This window comes from Alexandromys fortis, unplaced genomic scaffold (assembly GCF_014885135.2).
Source record: "Alexandromys fortis isolate MF-2015 unplaced genomic scaffold, M_Fortis_MF-2015_v1.1 scaffold_284, whole genome shotgun sequence".
In the NCBI taxonomy this organism is placed as follows: domain Eukaryota; kingdom Metazoa; phylum Chordata; class Mammalia; order Rodentia; family Cricetidae; genus Alexandromys; species Alexandromys fortis.
The window spans coordinates 1,012,577-1,037,775 of NW_026068160.1; the positions used below are offsets into that span (position 1 = coordinate 1,012,577).

The following is a 25,199-nucleotide window of genomic DNA, read 5'->3' on the forward strand; positions in this document are numbered from 1 at the left end:
TTTTTTTAAAAAATATTTATTTATTATGTATACAATATTCTGTCTGTGTGTATGCCTGCATGCCAGAAGAGGGCACCAGACCCCATTACGGATGGTTGTAAGCCACCATGTGGTTGCTGGGAATTGAACTCAGGACCTTTGGAAGAGCAGCCAGTGCTCTTAACCTCTGAGCCATCTCTCCAGCCCAGGTTCCCATCTTCTATGGAAACAAAAGCAGAACCTCTTTTCCAAAACACATATCCTTAGATCTAAATTTTGAAGTCAAGATACCTTTAAAGCATATATGTTCGTTTAGCTTAGCAATCTGTATGATGAAATATCTCTCTGATCTTAGCTTATTTACAGTCAAAAAATTCAATGAAAACACAATAATATACATAATCCATAATATACATAATCCATACTCTCTGTGTATCTGTCCATCTTTATGTGGCCTATTTTTTTACTCCTTTAATCTATGACTGTTTGTACTCTGTCTCTTTAAAGACTTTGTTTTATTTTTTAAAACCATTTACTTTATTTTATAACTGTCTATATTCTTTTTTCCTCTCTCTCTCAAGCCTACGTACATTTGTCCAACACTGTGACCCATTTAGAAGTCTTTTCCATCTAAATTTGTCTTTATTGTGTATCTGTAATTATTTTCTGACCAAGAGTGCTTTTTCTTTAAATGCTAAGTGGGCGTGGCTAGGATCAACTCTGCAGCTTTGCCTATTGGCTCCCCGCAGTCCAACATGGTGGAGATATGTTCACTGCCTCTAAAAGCCAAACACACTGCCCCAGCTCCAGGGTAGTAGTGGGTCGATGTCGCCATTAAGCAACTAGTAGCATGCTGCTCACAAACCCCATTTAAATGCTTGGCCTCCTGAAAGAGTCAAAATTCATGCTGCTAGCATGAACCAGGAAGCTGCCATTTTTTATGGTGAGTCACTAAGCCTTCTGTTAAAGGAGCCAGAGCCAGCAAATAGAGCCCATCTGAAAGGGAGGGCCTCTGTGGTCCCAAACTGACTGGTGGTCCCTCTGGCTTAGCCTTCTGCTCTCTGAATCCAATCAACTCCTATCACCCTTCAACATCCAGTGTAATTGTCCCTTGACTATAGCCTCGGCATCCACAGGCTGGGATGTCTGTGTTTGGCTCTGATTCCAGCCAGGCAGGGCTCAGGACTGTGGGTTCTCAAAGCACCTGGACTTTTACAGAATGGGGAGAGTCCACAAGAGTCAACAGATGAGGATGTGGAGGTCTGGTGTCCTGCACATTCTTTCTGCCAGATCATCGCTCATTCATTTACCAATAACTCACCTACCCCTCACTCACCCCTCACCCACCCCTCACCCATCCCTCACTCACTCACCCCTCACCCACCCCTCACCCATCCCTCGCTCATCATTCACCATGTGCTCGGCTCATGGTGTGTCAATCACACCCAGCACAGCCTCTGCACACCCAACACAGTCATTTCACACCCAACACAGCCCCTGAACACCAAGCACAGCCCTTACACACCCAACACAATCCCTGCACATCCAACACCATCCATTCACACCCAGCACAGCCTCTGCAAACCCAGCACAGTTTATTCACACCCAGCACAGTCATTTCACACCCAACACAGCCTCTGCACACCCAGCACAGCCCCTGCACACCCAGCACGGCCCCTGCACACCCAGCATAGCCCCGGCACAGCCAGCACAATTCATGCACATGCAGCACGGCCCCTGCACACACAGCACAGCCCCTGCACACCCAGCACAGCCTCTGCACAGCCAGCACAGGCTGCCTGTCTAAACATCCCAGGAAGGAGACAGCCCTACTGAAATGTGCAGTCACCATCCTTCCCATCCACTCTGGGTAGAGTGGCCCAGATGATCCTCAGAGAGCATGAGAAACCTTGGACTCCCCAGAGGTCACAGCTTCAAGGAGTGGTCATGGCACCGAGAAGGGCTCCTTCCCATCAGTGCACTCAGTCTGTGGTCTAGCTCCTGGGTGTTCTAGGCCAGTGATTCTCAACCTGTGGATTGCAACCACCAAAGACCATGGGAAGACACAAATATTTACATTATGATTCACAATAGTAGCAGAACTGCAGTGATGAAGTAATCTTATGGTTAGGGACTACCACAACGTAGTTATATTGAGGGTTTGCAGTGCTAGGAGGTTAAGAACCATGGCTCTAGGCTATCTAGAGAGGGGTTTAATCTCTGGGAGGACCCTGCAGGGTCTAGTGCTGTTGTAAAGGAGAACTAAGCATGGTAGATCTTTGTTGCCAAGCACTTGGGAGATGGAAACAGGAGGTTTAGGAATTCAAGGTCAACCTCAGCTATTCATTGAGTCTGAAGCCAGCTGGGGATGTGCCTCTGTCTCAAAAATAAACCAACAATAAAATAGAGGACACTTTGAAGGTGTGTTAACAGGAGTTTATTCCTAAAAATTCATCTGTCCACCCATGGGACCCTCATGCTCCGAAGGGTGACATCACAAAGGTGTGCAGGCTTCTGCACAGGGGAGTGGACAGTTGTCACAGGCTGAAGGAGTGGACAGTTGTCACAGGCTGAAGGATTTCACCTATATTCTATATGGCCAAGTAATTAGCTAGGTATGTGTCCAAGAGATATAAAGTTTACAGCCATAAATCACATGTATGCCCAAGTTCACAGCAGCAAGTACACAGCAGTCAAGAGGTATGAAGTGTCCTCCAAATGTCTGTCAAGATGGATACAGACTGTGGTCCATCCGCACAGTAGAAAATTACTCACTCCAAAGCAGAATGGAGTTCCAACAAAATCTGCAATGTGGATGAGTGGAAAACACGACACTGGCACGGCAGCCAGTCACAAAAAGGCCCGTGGTGTTTGACGACATCAGCATCCATGTCCAGAATAGGGTGGTCCAGGGATAGAAGGGGCATTTCAGAGTGTGCCGGAGTTTGGGAAGGGGTGAGAGAGACTGCTGCTAGGGCAGGGCTCCCCAGGGATAGAAATGCCTGGAGATTTTGATACCTGGGTGTAAGTGGCCCAGATGCAGTCCCAGTACTTGGGGATGTCCTCCATGTATGTGGGAGCCAGAGAGTAACTTCAGAAGCTGCCTGCCTTCTTCTTGAAATAGGATCTCTTGCTTGATCTGGGGCTCAGGGACTAAGCTAGTCTGCCTGGGCAGCAATCCCAAGGAGTCTATCTGCCTGTATGTTCCTCCCAAGCACTGGGATTACAAGCATGCACCACCAGCTCTGGCATTTAAACTCAGACTGATGCGCACACAGCACTTCACTGGGCTCTCTCTAGCCCATAAACTTGTTTTGGGCCAAGGTCTCATTTATTCTGCAGTCTTGGAATTCTATAAATAGACCAGGCTGGCCTGCTCAGTGCTGGGATTAAAGACGTGGGTACGGGGGGTGGGGTGGGGGGGGAGAGGGGGGCTGGAGAGATGGCTCAGCAGTTAAGAGCACTGACTGCTCTTCCAAAGATCCTGAGTTCAATTCCCAGCAACCACATGGGACCTGGCGCCCCCTTCTGGCTTGCGGGCACACATGGAAGGAATGCTGTACACATAATAAATATTAAAAAAAAAAAGTAAAAAGCCTGGCGGTGGTGGTGCACGCCTTTAATCCCAGCACTGGGGGAGGGGGGGCAGAGGCAGGCGGATCTCTGTGAGTTCGAGGCCAGCCTGGTCTACAAGAGCTAGTTCCCTGACAGGCACCAAAGCTACAGAGAAACCCTGTCTCGAAAAATAAACAAACAAAGTAAAGACGTGGGTACATCTTGCTGGGCATGTCCCTGAGGTCTCAGAAGACCGGGTACAGACATAGACCCAGGGTTGGAAAGAGTGCTCCAGAGATAACTGAAGCCTCATGGGCTGGTGTAGCAGGTAAAGGTGCTTGCTGCAAAGTCTGAAGACTTGGGTTTGATCCCTGGGAGCCACACGTTGGAAGACAGTATTCCCCCAAGTTTCCCTCTGACCCCACACATACGATGTGCCATAAACACACAAACACACGGAGACACACGGATGTTGGGGGCCCCTTGACTTTCTTTGCCTGCCTCAGACCCTTTGTGTGCTGGAGTGAACTGAGCAAAACAACTTGTTTACCTGTGCCTGCAGCTGCTCTGAGCATGAGACACTGATGGCAGGGGAGTGGGTTCTGGTGAGGCCTGCAGCTGAAAGATTCCGAGGGCTGGGGCATGGCTATCAGTTAAGAATCCCTATGTAAGCGCAGAATGACCCATGTCCCCGTCTCTGTCTCTGTGTGTCTATGTGTTTAAATCTCCAGGCCCTAGCCTGAGACTCGCAAAACGACCAGTAGTGGCACGGGCGCTACACACAGTGACAGATCCCTTTTTTCTGCCACAGAGTAGACAGGCAAAGCATTTGTATAAACACATGAAGGAAGAAATGTGGGGGTGAAGGGTTTGAAGAATGAATAGAAGTTTGCCAAGTTAGAAAGTTCCGACCATGAACTCAATAGAATTATAGAAATAAGCTCAATTTTTAGAATGGATGCTTGGAGCCAGTCTGATTGGCATGGGGCTCTTGAGGTCAATTTTTGCCTGAAGCTGTTTATGTTCATGGCTAACAATATGAGAACAGTCTCCTCTGGTATAGAAGAAAAGGGGGTGGCAGGTAGCATGACTCCTTGAGGCTGTTTAGACCCAAATACATAGCCAATATCCAGACCCACCATCTGTGAGGCTCCAACTCCTCACAATCAGGTTGGTATGTCTGGCCTCCCTCTTGTAGATGGGGTAGCCATGGACGGTGGGCCTGAATGGGTGCAGGAGGCCAGAGCTAAGGGAGTGAGATAAACACAGGGTGCTCAAGTCAGATCCACCCACCTGGCATGGGCCCTGACCCTCTCCTGTGGAGGCTTGAACACACTCTGATTCGGCATTCAGTAGACTGACAGAAACAAAGCTAAACAAAACAAAATTACCACATGAGGGGCATGGCAGTAAACAGTTCAACAGTCAGTAAGGGTTTGAGGGTATGTGGCCTGGTAGGCACATTTGTCCAACAAGCTGCTCCTGCAGGAAGCTCCAGCTTCTATTCTCAGCAAGAAACACACAAAAAATCTTAATCAGAGCAGATATATACATGTGCTGAGAATACAGAATGGCTGCTAATGGGATCTTTTTTTTTTTTTTTTTTTTTTTGGTTTTTCGAGACAGGGTTTCTCTGTGGCTTTGGAGCCTGTCCTGGAACTAGCTCTGTAGACCAGGCTGGTCTCGAACTCACAGAGATCCGCCTGCCTCTGCCTCTGCCTCCCGAGTGCTGGGATTAAAGGCGTGTGTTAAAGGCGTTCAGAATGCTCTGGAACGAAATGATTGTGCAGTAGTGTATATATGATATATGTCACCAAGGTAATACTTGAGTTAGGGGCTCACATAGCCCAAGCTGACCTGGCACTCGTCTGTAGCCCACACCTTCAGAGTGCTGCGATGACAGGTGTGCTCAGGGTAAAATAGCAAATTTCACATCTTCTTAATCTTTTTTGTTCGTTTATATTTCGGGACAGGGTTTCTCTGTGTAGACCTGGCTGTCCTGAACTTACTCTGTAGACCAGACTGACCTTGAACTCAGAGAGATCCACTCGCCTCAGCCTCCGATGCTGGAATTAAAGGCGTGAGCCACCACCGCCCGGCTTATTACACTCACAAAATGTATGACCAGGGGCTGGACAGAGTCCAGAGGTTCAGCGTACTGGCTGCTCTTGCAGAAGATCAGAGCTCAGTTTCCAGCACCCCGACCACTTGTAACTCAACACTAGGGAATGTGACCACTCCTCTGGCCTCTGTGGGGACATCATCATACCGCCACTGATACTTGAAAAAGTCGGACTCAGGTTGGATTTCTAGCTTGTTCTCAAGTGCCCCCGCCTCCCCCCCCAAAAAAAAAACTACACACAAAGCTTTTGCTGCACTCTGTCCCCGGAAGCCCAGTGTGATCCCTTCTCGGGAATGTCCCCATCCTTGGTTCCAGGCCCTTTTTTTTTTTTAACTTTATTTATTAAAGATTTCTGTCTCTTCCCTGCCACCGTCTCCCATTTCCCTCCCCCAATCAAGTCCCCCTCCCTCGTCAGCCCAAAGAGCAATCAGGGTTCCTTGCCCTGTGGGAAGTCCAAGGACCACCCACCTCTATCCAGGTCTAGTAAGGTGAGCATCCAAACTGTCCAGGCCCTTTTTAAACCACCGACCACTAAGGTCCGAGTGTTTAACCTAGGAGTGTGTTGGGGAACAGTTGACGGTCAAACTTCTTCCACTTCTCTGGGGCGGGAGACTAGTGATTATAGAGAGCAGACAGCTCTTGCGGAGGACCAGGGCGCTCACAGCCACCTGTAACTGCAGCTCCAGGGGATCCGACGCCCTCTTCTGGTCTCCTTGAGCACTGCACCCCTCCCACAAAGACACGAATATATTTTAAAAATATCTTTAAAAGCCTCTCTCTCAGATTGCTGTCACAGGAGTGGGAAGGAATTCATGCTCATTATTCCTGATAGCCACGATTATTTTCACCACAGGACTGTTCCTTTCACTGCGGTACTGCGGATCTTCCTCCCAGGCTGGGCCCCAGGGTCTTATTCTCCCACCCCCCTTTTCCTTGGAGGCGTTCTCTAAAGAAACCCTGCGGTATCTAGTCTCATTGTGGTCGGTCTCAGATGTAGGGTAGGAACCTGTGCGCTCCTTGAACACGTAGTGAGCTGAACGTCTGCAGGCCCGTGGGAAGTGAGCCTTTCCTTCGTCAGCACAGGAAGATGGCCTTTTGGTTTAAATCAGGCTTTTCTCAGTGGACCACAGCTGTTTCCCAAAGAAAAGCTAGCAGATGCAGCTTCCCCAGCATGTGACAGCCTGCCATCTTCACTTCCTGTTTGCCTTCTTCCCTGGCACTCCCCTTCCGACAAGGTCCAGGCTAGGGGAGTGAATGATATGCCCACGTCCCTCCTCGGTGTGCAGGGTTTTTAAAAGTATCTTGGGGAAGCTGGGTGTGGTGGTTCATGCCTCCGCAGGGATGGGGTTCAAGGTGTGCGCAGACAGGAACTGCTAAAAAGAGCTGCTAAAGGAGCTCTCTCTGGCGGAGAGCTCTTCCCTAGTGTGTGAGACACCCTGGGTGTATTGGTCGACCATTTAGGTACCTACTCCTTTGTCAATAGTATCCCAAGGCTAAGTATTTCATTCAGCCTTGTTCCCAGACTTAAATGTTCACCAGTGTCAACTCATATTGCCAAGGGGCAAATCAGCAAATCCCACGGAACCACAGGGCTCAACCTCCTTTGAGCTCCAAACACTAGAAAGGAACTTGTGTGAGATTTTCCTCCTCTCTTCTACCCTGTTTTTTTTTGGTGGGGGAGGGGGACATGGTATCAGTGTGTAGCCCAGGCTGGACTCAAGACACTAAGATTGAAGGTGAGCACCACCATGCCCCCTTCTTCCATAGTTGAGATGTCACCAGAGCTAAACCTAAATGTCTGTCTTCATGTGATCATCTTGCTTCAGCCTATTCTTGTTTCTACAACTGCAATACTGTCAAGTCCAAAAGAAACGCTGGATAAATGTCTATCTGCGGTGCCTACTAGCATAGCAAGTATCTGCTGACCTCCAGGCTGAACCCTACCCTAAACTTCTCCAGCTCATGGCTTCCCTTCCCCCAGCTTCTCATTCCTAAATAACCCTGACCCATTTCAGCCACTCACTCTCGGTCCCCTCTGGGTCTCCTTTGCCCACTCTCATCGTCCAATCCAGTCTGCTGGCCATACTTAGACCACTCTCTCCCAGCTCTAGACTCTCCTCATACAATAAAAGTCTTCTCTTCGACCGTACTTGAAGGGTGATGTCCTTCCTCACTTTATACAACTGGGGCTGGATTTATATAAATACAGTACTACTATTGGGGGGGGGGGTCCACTCATGTCATCCCTGCATATGCGAGGCCAAGGCAGGAGGATCAGATTCCAGGCAGCCTGGGTTTAACAAAGCTTCATTTTTTATACCAACCAAAGGCAGCAGGAGTTGTGTATGCAAGGAGAGTGAGCCATGGCAAGGCAATTGGGGTGCAGGTACCTGTATTCTATACACCAAGTTCAGAACCAGAAGGTCAGGATGTAAACCATTACTGAGCTGGAAGCATGGCTGCCTGCTGTCACAATAAGACAGAAAAATATGCTCTAAAGGATTAGCAACACAGCTATTCCTAGGTCTGTTTCCCTTCCTGCAAATGTGGTAGACAGCTGGCAGGGCAGTGGACCCAAGAAGGAAGAGAAGAGCAGCCCAGTACTGGGTCACTCTGTAATGTTAGCCAGTCTCTCCACTGGCCACCAGCAGTGTGGTCCCTGATACTCTACCCAGGCCACAAGATCTGCAGGGACAGATGCTGGTTCCTGGACCACAGAACAGTGGCATTGGTGCAAGACTGTCTGGACTATAGGAGGGAGCAAGTAGCTCCAGCTGCCCTATCCTCTCCCCCAATGCCTCACAGTAGAGGGCTGTGAAGGGGTATAGAGCTGGACATTAGGGAGGATGCCATTGAACTCGGGGACTTTAGAGGCCTGGCAAGTGGGACCAAATGGATGGAGGCAAGGGGCATGTTTCTTGATAACCTGTGTATGTGTGTGTACACGTGTACTTTTATTCTATGATGTGCACTCAGGAACAGAGCAGAAGCAGAGAGATCTTTGTGAATTTGGTGCTGTTCTACACAGAGACTTCCAAGCCAGCAGAGCTGTGCATTGAAATCCTGTCTCTAAAACCAAATGAAGAGTTTAGAGAGATGGAGCAGTGACTAAGAGCACTGGCTGCTCTTCCAGAAGACCAGGATTCAATGCCCAGCAATCAATGGTTACTCAGCCATCTGTAACTGTAGTTCCAGATCTGATGCCCTCTTCTGGCCTCCACAGGAACCAGGCAAGCACATGGTACATATACACATGTAAGTGAAACATCCATATATAAAATTAAATATATTAAAAAAAGCCTAAGTGGAAGCAAGTGATGGGCCAATAGGACAAGTCAGGGAATAAAGGCACTCGCTGCTAGACGGTATGACTCGAGTTTAACCTGCAGGCTAGAAGTTAAGAACTGACTTCCCATCCTTCACAAGAGGGGGTGGCATATGCAACCATATTCACTCACCACACATACACACCAACTTTTTTTTTTTTTTAATTTTTGAGATAGGATTTCTCTGTGTAATAGTTCTAGCTGTCCTGGAGCTTGCTTTGTTGACCAGGCTGGCCTTGAAATCAGAGATCCACCTGCCCCTGCCTCTCAAGTGTTGGTATTAAAGGTGTGTGCCACCACCACCTGGCAACACACACCAATTTTTAATTAAGACCTTATGTGTATGGGTATTTTACTTGCATGAATGTCTGTACAGTGCCTACTGAGGCCAGAAGAGGGTGTCAGAGTCCCTGGAACTGGAGTTTTAGATGGTGTGAACCGCCATGTGGGTGCTGGGAATTGAACCCTGGTCTCTGGAAGAGCAGCCAGTGCTCTTAGCCACTGAGCCAACTTCAATAAACGTCATTAAAAATATTTTCAAGGGCTGGAGAGATGGCTCAGCGGTTAAGAGCATTGCCTGCTCTTCCAAAGGTCCTGAGTTCAATTCCCAGCAACCACATGGTGGCTCACAACCATCTGTAATGAGGTCTGGTGCCCTCTTCTGGCTTTTAGGCATACATGCAGAAAGAATATTGTATACATAATAAATTAATAAATAAATAAGTTAAAAAAAAATTTTCAAGTGACAACAAAACGGCTGTGAGCAAACTGTCTTAAACCTACTTTCCCTGCAGCTGTGAGTGCAGAGCACCCCTGGAAGGAGACAGGTCTCTGTTCTGCTTCACAAGGGCCAAGTATTTTTTTGTTTGTTTGTTTTTGGTTTTTTTGAGACAGGGTTTCTCTGTAGCTTTGGTGCCTGTCCTGAACTAGCTCTTGTAGACCAGGCTGGCCTTGAACTCACAGAGGTGCCCCCCCCCCTCTGCCTCCCAAGTGCTGGGATTAAAGGTGTGTACCACCACCACCCAGCAAGGCCAAGTATTCCTAAAGAAACACCTGGGAGCTGTTTTATGTTGCTGGGCCTCATTTGCCTGTCATTTGACTTTGGGGATGTGTGAGGAGGGGAGCTTCCTGCTCTACTCTGGCTTGTGTTGAGTAGGGGGGGGGTCTCTGTGTAGGGTCCAAGATTCCCAGGTCAAGGGACCCTCCTGCTTTAGTGTCCCAACCAGACATGACCATACAAGTGGCCAGAACACACAGTTTGCTATCTGGATTTTGTTTTCCATGTTTCAGTCTATTGTTTAGACCCATCCTCAGCCTCCCAAGACTATGGAAGCTGAGCGAGGGGAGCAATCTCCTGTATGAACACATTTCACTACTTATAAATAGCCCTACATTCAAAGTCTCAGGGTGTGCTTGACACAAGCTGGGGTCATTTGAGAGGAAGGGACATCAATTAAGAAAAGGGTGCAGTGTTATTCTTTTGGTCCCTGCCCTAGCCACGCCCACTCCCATAACCTCTGACCATCGCCATCTTGGGACCCCCTCCTCTCTTTCTGCTTCCTTGGCGTGCGCACACGTTTTCTCTGTCTCTCTCTCCTTTTATTTCTCCTCTCTCCTTTTATCTCTTTTCTCTGTCTTTCTTTCTCCCCCTTCCTTAATACTTATGGCTATTTCCTGTGTTTACGTGTCTGCTACCTGCCGCCACCGTGGGCCAAGGAAGCGTGCCCTCCTGTAGCCGCTTTCTCATGGCGGGCTCCGTCAGCCCGCCTGGGGGGGCGCAGGAATCGTTTTATAACATGCAGGAAGGCCTATAAGGCATTTTCTTAGTGATCAATGGGGGAGGGCCCATCTCATCACCAAGGGTGGTATCATCCCTGGCCTAGTGGTCCTGGGTTATATAAGAAAGCAGGCTGAGCAAGCTGTAAGGAATAAGCCAGTAAGCAGCACCCTTCTATGCCCTCTGCCTCCAGGTTTCTGCCTTGGGTGTAGAAGTTCCTGTCCTAATTTCCTTTGATGATGAACAGTGCTGTGGAAATGTAAGTCATAAACCCTTTCCTCCCCAGCTTGTTTTTGGTGATGTTTCATCAGCAATAGAAATCTTAGACAAGTTGGCATCAGAAGTAGACATTGCTGTGACAGCCCTGACCATGTTTTTGGGAGCACTATGAGAGGACTTTGGAACTTGAAGCTAGAAAGGTCACTGAGACCGCCTGTGGTGAGCTCACCCACAAGTATTCTATACATTAAGATCTATTGGACAAGCCACAGGAGTAAGGACACTCCACATGGAGTAACCCGTTTTGCAGAGCTACGGAAACAACTGTCTTTGAATAAGTCACTGTCAATTCTGTAAAAATCTTGTGAAATCACGGCATTTCTCCCTTCTCTAGTCTCCCAGCAGTGTATAAACCTGACTTTTCCTGTAGGGCAGCCGGATACCTTCCCCACACAGTGAAGCCCTGGTGTGAAAGCATTGTACTCAAGTCAAACCTTCATCCTCAAAGCAAAAATCTGCATAAAACTAGGGCCCCACAATTTTATTGACAGCACTTACTGACAAGAAGGGAGCCCAAGTCTGCTATAGCAGCAGACTCAAGTAGCTGTGATCTACTGACTTTTGCTCTGACCTAACAAGCTACTAATATTTTGTATTACCCTTCTCCTTGGTTTCAGTTAACATAAGTCATAGCCTAGGAGATTAGCTGTTTAGACAGGAAAAAGGCCCGGAGTCGCTAAAACTAGCTTTAGAGAGAAAAATTCTCACCTAGGCACCCTGTTGGAGTCAAAAACAAAGTTGCCACTAATGCAAATCAAGCCCTTAGGTCATTCTGACTACCCAAGGCCGAGTTCCCAGAGTTCCCAACACTTCATAGGCACACCTGCTGAGATGTGAAGCCCTCCTTATCAGATCCACTGGCTTCTGTGACTCTGAAAATGCCTGCCTGATACTCTGGTTACTGCCCATGGAATTGCTAACTTTTCGAAAGGTCTGCCTATATAAACTGAAAGCTTTGTGAAGAATGACCCCCTTTTTTCTTCCCTTCTTCCCCAAGGAATAAACACGCAGGAGGAACACTTGTTCTACCCCTCAGATCCCTCTCCCCAGCCAGTTTTCCCTGCCATAGCAAATCTTTCTGGACCCTGAGAGGTTTAATGGGCTTAACCCCAAAATAAACCTCGATAGCCACCGAGTGTTGAGAGCTCTGTGGGCTGTTCTGTAGGAGCATGGAATACAGGAACACTGAGGGCAGCCAGTGTGGTGGTGGCACAGTCCCAGCACTCAGGAGGCACAATAAGGAGGATCTCTGTGAGTTCAAGGCCAGCTGGCCAATGAGTTTCAGGACAATAAACACAGTGAAACCATCTTGAAAAAAAAAAAAAAAGACTAGCATTGTTGGAGTGAAATCTTCTGAGAAGTGTTACCCTATAGCACACTTAGGCTGTGTTCCAGAGGTGGCTGACAGTGGACCCTTGCACTTGTGTGTGAGACCCAGGTTGTACTGGTTTTGAAGACAAGGAAAGCTGAGGTTTGGCACTGTGAAACCCTAAAAGAGCTATTGACCAAGTGTAGCCCAGGTACAAGAGAAGAGCACAGAAGCTGTGGAGCGAAAGTCAGCTGAAGTCTAGACGAGTTGTGTGCTGCAGAGGGCAGAGTCCAAAAAGTGACCCAAGTCCTTCGGAGGAGCCCAGACCAAGAGTGGATCCCAGACACAGGACAAGGTATTGTTCACAGTTGGAGTTCAGTTTTGCTTTGATTTTGATTGTGCCCTGGTTCTTCCCACTTGAAGAAAATATTAATTTTTATTTTACCAGAGTCTGCTGTTGAGACAGGGTTTCTCCATGTAGCCCTGACTGTTCTGGAACTCACTCTCCAGAACAGGCTGGCCTCAAACTCAAGAGAGCCATCTGCCTCTGCCTGCGAGTACTGGGATTAATGGTGCGTGCCACCACTGCTCAGTGTTTAATTTTTACTTTTTACTCCTTTTTACTGATTTTGTCCATTGGTATTTTGTTTGCATGTTATGTCTGTATGAGGGTGTCACATCCCTTAAACTGGAGCTATGAGCTGCCCATGTGAGTGCTGCGAATTGACCCAGGTTCTTCTACAGGAGCAGTCAATGCTCTTAATCTCTGAGCCATCTCTCAGGCCCTCAGAGACTTTGGATTTTATAAGGGCCTGTAGTGTACAGTGGGCCTGGGGAGCAGCTGTTGTCTGGCCTGGGGGAGATGTCATAAAGTCCAGGAGTAGCTTCATTGGTCCTGGACTGTCATCAAGCCTGAGGTGCCTGTTATTAGGGTGGAAGCACTCACCACAAGGGTTGGAGACAACTAGGGACACTTGTTACTGAATCTCAGCTGACAGTCTGCCATCACGCCTGGGAGTGTCTGTATGAGGGCTGGACCTGGAGACAACTGTCATCAGCGCTACAGAGGCCCTTTACCTGTCAGGCCTAGGTCTGCACTGTCACCTTTCATGTCCCCTCCTCACAGGACTGACTTTTTTTGTTCTGTGGCTCAGGATATCCTCCTGCCTGTCTCCCTAGTGCTGAGATTATAGACATAAGCCCCTATATCTAAGTCATCTCCTGTTCTTCCACACAGCGTATGACATAACTCAGGCTGACCTCAGACGCCCAATGCTTCCCCGCTGGGGCCTCAGTGACTGCAGGGCGGGCCGGGCAGTGGGTCTGCTCCTCATTTATTCTGAGCACTTGACAGGACAACACCATGACATCTTAGATCCTCACAAACACAACAACGTCCAAGTGTGACATCATCGGCGTTCTTTTGCATTTTACCAGGGACCAGAACCAACCTTCACCAAGTACTTCCAGGAACAGGAGCATGCCAGAGCCACGGCAAGCCAGGCCAGCACAGCTTTTGGAATCCATGGCCCTTGTGGAAGTGACCCTGGAACTAGAATGACAGGAGAAACACTGTGACAGGGATAAGGCCACACATATGTGCATCAGGTATCTTCCATAGCCCTGCCCACAAAGCAGCCTGACTGGAGAGCAAGGTGGCCTTAGGAGAGTGAGGACAGCATGGTGTATGTGAGGAGGGTCACGACAGCTCGCACAGACTGGTGTGAGGTACGTGCTCCCGCTCCCCACCACCTGCCCTGTCCCCAGAAGAGAACCCAAGAATGACATTTCTCAGGTCGGGAGGCGGTCCCTGACAGTCTCAGTTCCAGGAGTACAGGAGACTTGCTTGGCACCAGGGCCATATACCCGCAATTTCTTAATCATCTTGAAGACCCAATGGATCAGCACAAAATGCAGATGCCTGGAGAGAAGTTGGAGAAACAAGCTGTGTGCTCCACTTGCAGAGCCCACCATGGGCCAGGGTCCTGCTCCAACCCACAGTCAACATGGAAGCTGCTAGAAAAGTGAAAGAAAAGACCAGAGGACGAAGCTGCAGCCTGGGTCCCTGCCCTGTCTTCTCCCACCCTATAGACTGGCTCATGGTCAGACTGTGTGACCCAGCTGCAGTGAAGATCCTCATAGCTACAAAGACCTGTGAGTTGCCAAGACAAGAGAGCCAGGTGGGCCTGGGACTGCAGCAGCTATGAAGAAGGGGCACAGTGGGGCAACAGAAGCTGAGCATTATGACACAAGATCCTCCAGCTATGCTCATGGCTGACACCAGACCAGTGGTGGGAGGCTGGACCCCAGCGAGAGTATCAGCACAGATCAGGGGTGGCAGACATGGGCAGTGCTGGGCACAAGGAGGGCTCTGAGACAGTCATTCATTGCAGCTGAGCAGTGCCTCATCCTTCCAGAGGCCCAGAAAGAGTCTATGGAGACAGCACAGGAGTGTCCCAGCACCGCCTTGTGGGAGCTGCACCAAGGCCAAAAGTGCACAGGCTGGGGTTTTCCTCGGGATACACTCCCTAGGAACAGAGACAAGCATGTGCTGGGCATATAAGCTGTATTCATCTGGGGCTAAGATTTTAAGAAGTCTCCCAAGACAGGGTCCTGCTACACAGCCAGGCTAGACTTTAACTTGTCCTAATTCCCCTGCCTCAGCCTGCAGAGCTCTCAGAAGTCTGCAGGAGCTGAGACACCATTGCTCAAAAGCAAGAATCCACATGGCTCCCTCTCCATCAGAGCCCAGATAAGCTCTGGAGACAGAAGGCAGGGCTCTCTCTGGAAGGTGGGGCTGTGTGGAGAACTTGCAGGGGAGCCAGGCCCTGGGCACTAAGGCTGAGGAGCTACCTACAAAAGAAGAACAAGATGAAGGACAGAGTCAAAAGCTAGAAGGCAAGGGTGCCTGAGTGCAGTGTCAAGGCCTGGTGGAACCTGACCCGGGGATGTGGAGTTGGCCGAGTACACACCGAGGCTTAGGCTGCAGGCGTCCAGGGCAGGGTACAGGAAGGGCAAGGCTGCTTCGAGGCTTATCTCTGTCGCCAGTGGCTCTGATCTAGTCAGGAAGAGAATGGCTGTTCAGAACTGAGTTTGGAGCATTGTGGGAGAGAAGGTCAAGAACCAAGAATGAGGGCTGGCGACAGGGCTCAGTGGATAAAGGTGCTTGACACCAAGCCTGAGGCCCTGAGTTCAATCCCAGGGTCCCACATGGTGGAAGGAGAACTGACTTACAAGTTGTCCTCTGCCCTCCACACAGGCACCTCAACACACCTGCTTCACATATACACACAGTAAATGTTTAAAAGGGGGGAGGGGGGCAAGAGTGGGAAGGATGAGGCCTGTAGGCCTAAGGCCTTCACAAGACCACCACTGGAGGTCCACAAGAAGGAATATGTAGGCTGGGCAAGGTCATTAATCATCAAGTCTGTACAGGCTGCTTGACCCTGCAAGGGACTGTCAATTTTGAGAGAAACCTTGAGCAAGAACAGGCAGGGCCAAGGGTGGCCTGCTCCCATGATAGCATGCTCAAAGCCCAGCGGAGGCACTGGGAAGCCTGGGACCAGCAGGCAGCCCCTTTGTGGAGGGAAGTTTCCTCCTGTGCATGCCTGGACAGAAAGAGGGGCACAGGCAGGAAAAGTCCTTTGTCTTACTCAGACTCTTTCTGATGGCATCAGGTGCTGGTTTGGGTCCTGGCACGCACCTATTTGTTGGCTCGCTTGTGTCTGTACATCTGCATCATGCGTTGGCGGAAGACATCAAACGTGTCTTCTTTCTGCTCCGGCCCGTCAGCCCCCAGGCCCTCTCCTTCTGAGAGAGTCCCCCTGCAGAGAAGAGACAACAGTCAAGGGTGGGTGCACAGGGTCATGGGACACAGACACCTAGAAAAGAAACAGTCACAGGGCCGGGACATGGCTCAGTGACAAAGTGCTTGCCATGGATGGTAAGGCCCAGGGCTCTCTCCCTAGCATAGCAAAAATCAAACAAGAAAAACACAAGTCACAAGCCACAGTGGAAAAGAAAAAGAAAAACTAAGGCTACTAGCTCATGCGAACATGGCCTGGAACTCACAATCCCCTTCCTGCCTCAGCATCCCAAGAGTTAGGGTCACAGATGAGTGCCAGGCCTGACTGGAGCCTTCCATGTGTTTGTTGCCTGACACAAGAAGATGCCTGATGCAGTGGTGTACTGGCACTGAGGAACATGCCCTCTGCATATACAAACAGGAGTTGAGGATCTGTGTCCTCACCTTGGCAGCCTGTAATGGCTTCTATAAACACCTGTGCCATAACTACCAGAAATGCTGCTTAGATTCCAAGGCCATGAACATCAGGTCAAAAAGCTGTCCAGATCTATAGAGGAAGGAGTTGGCCATATCTGTGCACCCAAATGAGCAGCTAATTAAAAACAATGACCCAGCTGTATGTACATTGTGGCTTAGCGCCAGCACAAGGCACCCAGGGTCCCCCCACCAGCCATGCCATACACGCTGACGGGCTCACGGATGCCCTTCCCAAGGGAGCCCAGGCCATGGCCCTCCTTCCAGCCCATCTTCTGCAGCATCTGGAAGCCCAGGTTCTTGTCTGTCAGCTTCTGCTGGGCAAACTCCAGGTCCTTGGGCTTCTGAAGAGAAAGAAGCAGGGGTGGGTGGACCAGTCTGCTCCAGCACGCACTGGATCCGCAAATGGTCTCCTAACCCCAGATGGCTGGGATGGTGAGCCCCACTCACCTCCAACTTCCCTGTAACATCCCTGGGGGTGGGACTTCTTGAAGCCAGATCCCTTACCCCAGGGTCAGAACTGGCACCTGGCAGTGGTGCGGCATGCTGCTGCCCTGTGCTGAGCCTGTGAGGGAAACCCTGTGAGGAGGGCAAGGACCAGGCCAAAGGCTCAGCAGGAAAGATTGAGCAAGAGACCTGTGAGGACGAGTGGCCTCCCATTGAGTGGACTAATCACTGCTTTCCTGTGTACTGCACAGTTTATATTGTAGGGCTGAATTGGGCGTCTCCAGCCCAGCCTCCTGGAGGCAGAGACACAGGCATGTCCATGCCTGGCTGCTGTCTTGGGGATGGGGCTTGCTGTGATGCCTGGGCCAGCCTGGAACTCCTGTACATAAGTAACCATCCTGCCTCAAGCTGCCTGAACACCTGGGACACAAGGGCATGCTCCACACCCAGCTCTGTAAAGTGTCTAAAGGTTCATCACAAGCGGCACCAAGTGTACCAATCCGATCTTGCTCCTGCAGGGGCTAGGGAGTGTCACTATGCAGTTACACACACCTTCTTTTTGGCTATGGGACGACCTCGAGGCCTGTCGTAGGCAATTCGAACTGGTTCATGGACTGGAAGACAAAAGGAGAGAGCTGTCCACAGTGAACATTGGCCCATGTCCTTAGAGACAAAAAGAAATGCTGTCTGATGAAGACACAGCCCACATCAGTCAGCTGCTGGCTCCCTTCCCACCTCCAGCTCTCCAACATTCTATGTCTGCTGAGCTGGGCTGCATATGGCTGTGATATAAGAGTGCTGGCCTGCACAGGATCTACTGCTTGGGCTATTTCACACGGCCACAGGAACTCTTTTGCAGCAGGCAAGTCACATCAGTACTGCATCCTTCTAGTTCCATCAAGAGGACACCAGAGGGGCAGTTTCAGGAATCCTATCAGTTGAGAACTCCAACTCAGGAGAGTACCAAATGCTTATCATGGAAGTCACTGAAGACAATGCAGAGCTGCTAACTAATGCCCAAGGCACTAAGGCATCTGAGGTAAGACAGACATACTTCCTGGCAAGAAGCATGGTTCAGCTCCCCCATGCACCAAGATACAGGACACAAGGGTCACAGTTGGGCTAATGGCCATCCACTAACAGTGCTAGGGACACATAAAGTGTATCCAAGGACAGTAAGGTCCAATGGCTGCAGTCCTCCCACCTTCACTACAGGTATGGGAACCTTTGGGGACTCAGAAGCTAGGTGTGTCTCAAGGTGGGAAGGGGTGGGATGAGCGTCTAGCAGAGCCCAGTGGTGCCAGAGCCCAGCAGAAGAGAAGGGGCCCTTTGGAAGCTCTCCTTACTGGACATGTGGGTCTTGAGCTAACACCTGGGAGGGCAATACACAATGGTTAAAAATACTTTTTTTTTTTTTTTTTTCTGAGACAGGGTTTCTCCGTAGCTTTTGGAGCCTATCCTAGAACTAGCTCTTGTAGACTAGGCTGGTCTCGAACTCACAGAGATCCGCCTGCCTCTGCCTCCTGAGTGCTGGGATTAAAGGCGTGCGCCACCACCGCCCGGCTTAAAAATACTTTCAAATCAAAGCATAGGTTCAGGGCCCTGCAGCCATGGCCTAGCTGGGCTCCCCTGCTAACATTACACAACAAGGAGAACTTGGTTGTGGTAGCACACCTGCAGTCTAACCTTGTGGGAGCTGGGTGGCCAGCACAGGCCACATACATATGTTCTGTCTCAAAGTAAACAACCACAAAATCAAAAAAGACACTCAAATTCTAAGCCCTGAGATCAAAAAACCCCGTGCACTATGCCAGGCACTTAGGAACCATCTTTACACACAGGCCAGCAGGCGTTAGGAGGAAGCAGGGTGACTGGCTGCCACTGGCACATCTGGAATGGTCCCTGGGAGTGCTACCTCCTTCCTCACAGGACTCTGGGGACACTCACCCTTTGACTCCTGGATGAGACACACCCTCTTGGGGGCAGGAATCATGCCCACTTTCAGTGACTTGCTGCTGATTCTCTTCCTGGGAAAGCAGCTGCCAGAGGAGGCCTGTGAGAGGCCAGGGGTGCCGGTGTGGTCTTCCCTAGACCCCTCTCCAGGAATGCTGTCAGTGGGGGAGCTGCCCTCGGAGCCTGGACACTTGGCAGTTCTTGCCTGTGGTCTGAGGGTACAGGCCTCCTCTTTGCCCTCATCCTCCTCGTCCTCCTCGTCATCTTCTTCCTCCTCAGGCAGCACCTCAGGGCCCTCCAATGTAGCCTCCTGCTGGGAACGCTCCTCTTCCGGTTCACCCTCACCCTCCTTTCGAGTTGTGGGGCTCTGCACTGAGTTCCCCACCTCACCAGTAGACTGGAAGGAAATGGATGGGCACAGTTCCAGCACCTTCTCCCGGTAGAACTTGAAGGCTGAGCTGCTCTGGTCGTGCAGGAACCTGAGGATGAAACGCATTGTTGCAGAGCACAGAGGCAGCAGCAGGACATGATCTCTGCATGGCCATGCTTTGGCTTCACAGCCCGCCTAATGGGAGACAGACCGTTGAGGATTAGGACTAGATGAATCTAATAATCTTTCCTGAAGTTCATCAAAACAGGATGCTCATGCAACATTCATGAGCCTCCACCCCCATTCCATCCCAAGAACCTCAAAAAAAAAAAAAATTTGCGGGCTGGAAAGATGGCTCAGTGGTTGTCTGCTCTTCCAGAGGTCCTGAGTTCAATTCCCAGCAACCACATGGTGGCTCCAAACCACCTGTAAAGAGATCTGGCGCTCTCCTCTGGCGTGCGGAGGCAGAAAGTTGTATACATAATAAATAAATCTTAAAAAAAAAATTTGCGAGGCAGCTCAGCCAGTAAAAACACTTGCTACACAAGTGCCTGAGAATTGAATTTGGTTCCCAGGGCAAATAGTCTGCTCAGACTGTCCCCTCTGACCTACATAACTGTGCACATGCACACGCGTGGTCACACACACTCTTAAAAAGAGATAAATCTTAAAAATCAAAAAGCCAAGGTGGAAAGGCAATTGGGAAAGGACATCCCAGCGTCAACCTCCGGCTTGTTTGTCCATACAGAAAAATATACAACCCCCATGGACATACACACTCTAACAAGTACAAAGTGATTGGCAGTGACAGTGACAGTGGATGTGAGAGCTGGCAGGCAGAAGCAGTGGGAAGGCACAGGGCGACTGTCAGCTTGTGGGGGGGGGGCAGAGCTGAATGGCTGTGGGGCAGCAGGTGGGAAAAGCCTGCTGCAGAGCGTGTGCACCACCAGCCACGGGGGACTCAGATGGAACAAAAGGAGGAGGAAGGCTGCTGGTAGCACATCATAGGCTCTTCTGCTCCCTGGCCTCCAGAAGCCTGCTGTGCCTCTTGGCCTGGCCACTAACTGGGAGAAGTGAAGCCAGATTGATCACAAACTGGTACCTCAGAAGCCATGACCCCAAATCAACCACCCTCCTGTATGTTATTTGTGCAGTTTTCTGACACAGGGGAGGGGCAGGACCTAGCACAGGTCTCGAGGGAGGTTCCCCTCATGAACACAGACACACGGTTATTGGACAGCCTTGTTAAAAGAGTATCATGACTGACACTGTGGGCTGGTGAGGGACTCAAAGTCAGTCAGGAGGACACACACACAGGTGGGAAAAGGAGAGAGGCCTTGTTAGGAATTTTTCCTAAAACAAGCTTTCTGCCGACGTAAAAATCCCAATCATGCCAAATCACAACAAGCAAAATAAAAAAATATCCAGGTTTAATGGGATTGCTGACCACCAGGAGGAAGGAACAGAGACAACCCGATTCTCCTTTGGGAGCTAGCTTAAATACCCTGTGGGAGGGGTCCTGATCTCCCCCGCTCCCAGGAGGGTTCAGGACCTGGCATGCTGGGATTTGGAGTCCAGACAAATACAACTCTCAGGCCTGGGGGCTGGGGGCTACGCTCCCAACTTAAGAGGCCTGGAGACATTTTTTGCAGTGCTGTGCAAGAGCAGCTGAGCCAGCATTTGGCACTGGGCTATGCAAAGGGGGCAATGACAGATGCACACACAAGATGGCTTCTGGTTGCTGAGAAGCATTAAGTGGGAAAATCAGACTTTTTTATTTTAGAACAAAATGGATTAAAAATTCCAACTGGGCCAGGCGTAGTGGCACACACCTTTAATCCCAGCACTCAGGAGGAAGAGGCAGGTGGATGAGTTTGAGGCCAACTTGGTCTACAAAGCTACATAGAGAAACCCCATCTCAAAAAACCCCCAACCAAACCAAACTTTCAGCTGGGCATAATGCTGTATACATTTAATCCCAGCACTCAGGATGCAGAGGCAGGTGGATCTCTGTGATTCTGAGGTCAGCTGATCTAACAGTGAGTTCCAGCCAGCCAAGGCTGTACAGTAAAGACCCTGTCTCAAAAGCAAAACTCAAACTTCTCCCCTTACCATTTCCCCACAAATTCAAATATGGGGACCAGCAACATGGCTCAGGGGATAAGGCACTCCCTGCCTCCAAGCCTTGACAACCTGAATTTGATCCCTGGACACACATGGTGAAAGAAGAGAACAACTCCTGCAAGCTGTCCTTTGAACTCTACACTTCAACCGTGGCATGCACTCATCCGCCACAGAGTAAATAAACAACGTAAAAACAAACAGATCCCACTGGGGTCTGGGTATGGGGCTCAGTGGATAGGAGTGTTTGCTGTGCAGGAGCCAGAGTGCCAGAACAGCGAACGTTCTTTTCAAACTGTCATCTACACTGAATTAGAAAAAAAGGCCCAAGTGAAGGGCTGATACAAAGCATCAGTCAGCACAGGCCAGCAGCATGGCACCCCAGGTCTCCAGGGAGGAGTCAGTCTAAGCAAAGAGGAGTGCAGGACACAGCATGTACACACCAGGCCCAGGCAGCCAGAGCAGCATGCTTTCTTTGCACAAGACTTGTAAGTTCTTTAAGATATATAAGCCAGCCCGTCTACCTTCTGTCCATCCTTCTGTTCTGTGCTTTTTGAAGCAGGACCTCAAATTCCCTATGAATCAAGAATGACCTTGAACTTCCGCCTCCATCTTACAAAGAGCTAGCAAGACTACTGTGCGACTTCATGTAGCTTACCCAGTGTTGAGAACATACACCAGGGCTCTGTGCATGCCAGGCAAGAAGTCTGAGCTCCAACTCTGGCCCAAACCTGCATGTTTCCAACTACACCCCAGTGCAACACCATCAACAGACTCAGGCCTCCTGCACCCAGTAAACATTCAACTGCATTTTCAGTCAGACCATGACATAGCTCTCCAACAAGCAGGAGGAAAGCCAAGTGCCAGGCTTGGTCCTGGGAACACATGGGTACAGTTGAGGTTGGGAGATCTCACAGGGTCTCTGGAACCTGGAGAACCCCCGTCATAGAGGCCTTCCACCACTAGGTTAGCGTTCCCTCAGCAGCTGGGGCTCTTCAGGGCTGGTTTCTGGAGTTTTCTCTGACGACCTGTGGTGAGGCACATGCACAAATGCTGCTGGTGTACCCAGTCTTTGTGTGAGGACTGAGGGACAAGAGGGCAACGGGTCTCCTGGTGTTCTAGGTGAAGGCTGACCCACAGGATGCCAGTGCTGGGCCAGGCTCAGCTGAAGGCGTTAGTCCATCCTGTCGGCTCAGTGTGTGGCTGGGGGCGGGGGCGGGGGAGGATTGTGTAGGTACAAGGCACATACCACAGGTCAGGGTTGTCGGTGCTGTTCTCTATGCTGAACTGCTCAATCTCAGGGCCCACCTGAGCCACAAATCTGGCCAACTTCTCAGCAGTCTCCATGGTCTTTGGATCCACTACAAAACAAAGCAGTGGTTGTGGCTCTTAGATTGAGTCAAGCCACCTCCCCTTGATCCTTCCCTGCACCACATGACTCTGTGGTCCTCTCCTTGTTCCAATTAGTCAACAGGCAGACTGTGGCAGAAGCACCAGCAGTCCCATGGACACTTGGGCTGGCTGTCATCCTCATTACATTAGCCAACAGGCTGCCAAACTGTTGTTCAAACTCTCAAAGCTCAGGTCAGCTGACGTCCTGCCAGCAGCTCAGGACACTGCTGGAGCAGCCAGGAGCAGAGAAACACGGCTTGGGCACTATGCCGTCTGCACGTGTTCCACTGAAAGCTATTAGCACTGGGCAGAGGACAGGTAAGCTGCTGGTGACCACATGGGCCATCATTAACCTCAAACTTGGGCAGGGGCAGAGTGACACAGAAGGCATCCAAGGAAACACCATGGGGGGCTTGGGCTGCATGGGCCCTGCACTTGTAGATTTGACCAGACCAGCTTGAAAATATCTGCAATGGTCTCGGGGTACAGCTTGGGGGTGTTTGCCTAGTAGGCCTGTGGCCCTGCACTCAATGGCCAGCATTGCTGAACACAAACCAATGAAGTCACTTAGCAACTGCCTCTATCCGTTCCTCACATTCTTTTTTTAAAAGATTTATTTATTTATTATGTATACAGTGTTCTATCTGCATGTATGCCACCAGACCAGAAGAGTACACCAGACCCCATTACAGATGGCTGTGAACCACCATGTGGTTGCTGGGAATTGAACTCAGGACCTCTGGAAGAGCAGGAAGTGCTCTTAACCTCTGAGCCATCTCTCCAGCCCCTGTTCCTCATATTCTTAATCCCTCCTAAAAAATATATAAGTATTTCTGCAGATTATTATTGTTATCATTATCATGATTATTATAAGAGACAAGGTCTCACATAGGTGCGGCTGACCTTGAAGCCCAGGTCATACCTGCTGGGATGACAGGTGTACCCCACAACAGCCAGTTTCATGTAGTGTGAGTGTTGGGCTAGTTGTTGTAAGCAGCCTAGACAAGATGAAAATGTAGTAGAGACCAGACAGAGGGACAAGGATGCAGCAGGTCAGTGGCTGTAAGTTCCAGTCCAGTCCCAAATATATAGTGTGTGCCAGGCCAATCAGGGCTAGAGAGTGAGACCCTATCTCAAACAAAGTAAGCTCTTGCAGGCCATTGTGGCATATGCCTTTAATCTCAGCACTTAAAAGCAGAGGCAGGGAGAGCTCTTTGAGTTTGACGTCAGTGTGGTCTACATAGTGAGGTCCAGACCTATATGGAGAGATCCTGTCTCAAAACGCTCACAAACACATCCAAAAAATAAGCAAAACATCAAGAGCGTGTGTGCTGGTTCTCTGAAAACTCTGTCCTTTTCCACAAAACTTTTGCCGAAGTGAACTCTGGCACATGTGAGGGTAATTGTGGTGCAAGAGACCCAGCAAGTACCTGGACAGCACTTTGTCATCTGGATCAAGGAGTTGGGGCTCAGGAGTAACATTAAGGACAGCATGGCCAAGTGCCCATACTGTTCAAGTTCTTTTGGCTACTCCAGCCTGCCACCTGGCACCCCCACCCACCATGCCAAGGAAACCAGATGAGCATGGTGACAGGAGGGGTAAGGTGAGCACCTACCTTCAGCAGAGGGGCAGGGAGAAGAGGACGGCAGGGCTCCCGAGTCATCCCCTGCTGTTGGCCGAGGAGACGGGCCCAAGGCTCCAGGGCAGGAGGGCTGAGGATGGGGTTTGGCAGGCTCTGGTAGGCAGTCCTGGGCAGCATCACTCGAGTCCCGTGGTGGTGGCTTTACCTGTAAGGAGCCTCCTGCAGTCTGGCGGCCACGGTGCCTCTGCTGAGTGCCTGAGGACAGGGATGTGTGCTGGGCAGTGGCAGCTTTCTTGGCCTTCAGGCCTCGAGGACCCTGAGAGCGAAGCAGCCGCCTGCGCTGCCACGGGAGAAGTCTACGCTTGAGACTTCGCACAGCTTGTGCATACAGCATAGCACGCACTGCGCACTGTGCTGGTGTTGGCCTCCGTTCCATGATGGGCCAGCTGTGGTTCAGTCGTTGTGACTCTGCCAACTTCAATTTGTAGTACTTATATTCCAGGCTGTTCTCATCAGACAGAAACCTGCCAAACAGACACAAGCAGGGTACCGTGAGAGCAGTACCGTGCTCAGCAAGGCATAGCTGCCCTCCTAAGTGTGGCACCTGCAGCCCTCTGTTGTCCAGGTGCCTCAAGAAAGTCAAAAGCTTTGATCCACCTGTTTTATTCTTAATCCTAACACTGGGGAGGCTGAAGCAGGAAGACTGC

The 25,199-nt window shown here is 50.2% G+C and overlaps 1 protein-coding gene and 1 long non-coding RNA gene across 16 annotated transcripts in view; one reads left to right on the plus strand and one right to left on the minus strand.

The window, feature by feature from the left end:
- The first annotated feature begins 8,454 nt into the window (after positions 1–8,454).
- LOC126491773 (uncharacterized) lies at positions 8,455–12,353 on the plus strand. Its single transcript, XR_007589455.1, has 2 exons — positions 8,455–10,265; positions 10,297–12,353. It is a non-coding gene; the product is annotated as an uncharacterized lncRNA (long non-coding RNA).
- A 1,311-nt stretch (positions 12,354–13,664) lies between these two features.
- Sugp2 (SURP and G-patch domain containing 2) overlaps positions 13,665–25,199 on the minus strand; it is a 29,479-nt gene continuing 17,944 nt past the window's right edge. For 2 of the 15 annotated variants that reach the window (XM_050127615.1, XM_050127613.1), the window contains exons 5-12: positions 24,526–25,016; positions 22,767–22,878; positions 19,021–19,505; positions 17,626–17,687; positions 16,834–16,970; positions 16,051–16,171; positions 15,320–15,405; positions 13,665–13,899 (exon numbers count right to left, since the gene is read on the minus strand). In XM_050127615.1, coding sequence (XP_049983572.1) covers positions 16,051–16,171; positions 16,834–16,970; positions 17,626–17,687; positions 19,021–19,505; positions 22,767–22,878; positions 24,526–25,016 — 1,408 coding nt within the window. In that variant the 3' untranslated portion in view covers positions 13,665–13,899; positions 15,320–15,405. Of the gene's footprint in view, positions 15,201–15,319; positions 15,406–16,050; positions 16,172–16,833; positions 17,688–19,020; positions 19,506–22,766; positions 22,879–24,525; positions 25,017–25,199 lie in introns of those variants that run through there. The other 13 variants (XM_050127614.1, XM_050127618.1, XM_050127616.1 and 10 more) reach the window with 13 other exon arrangements.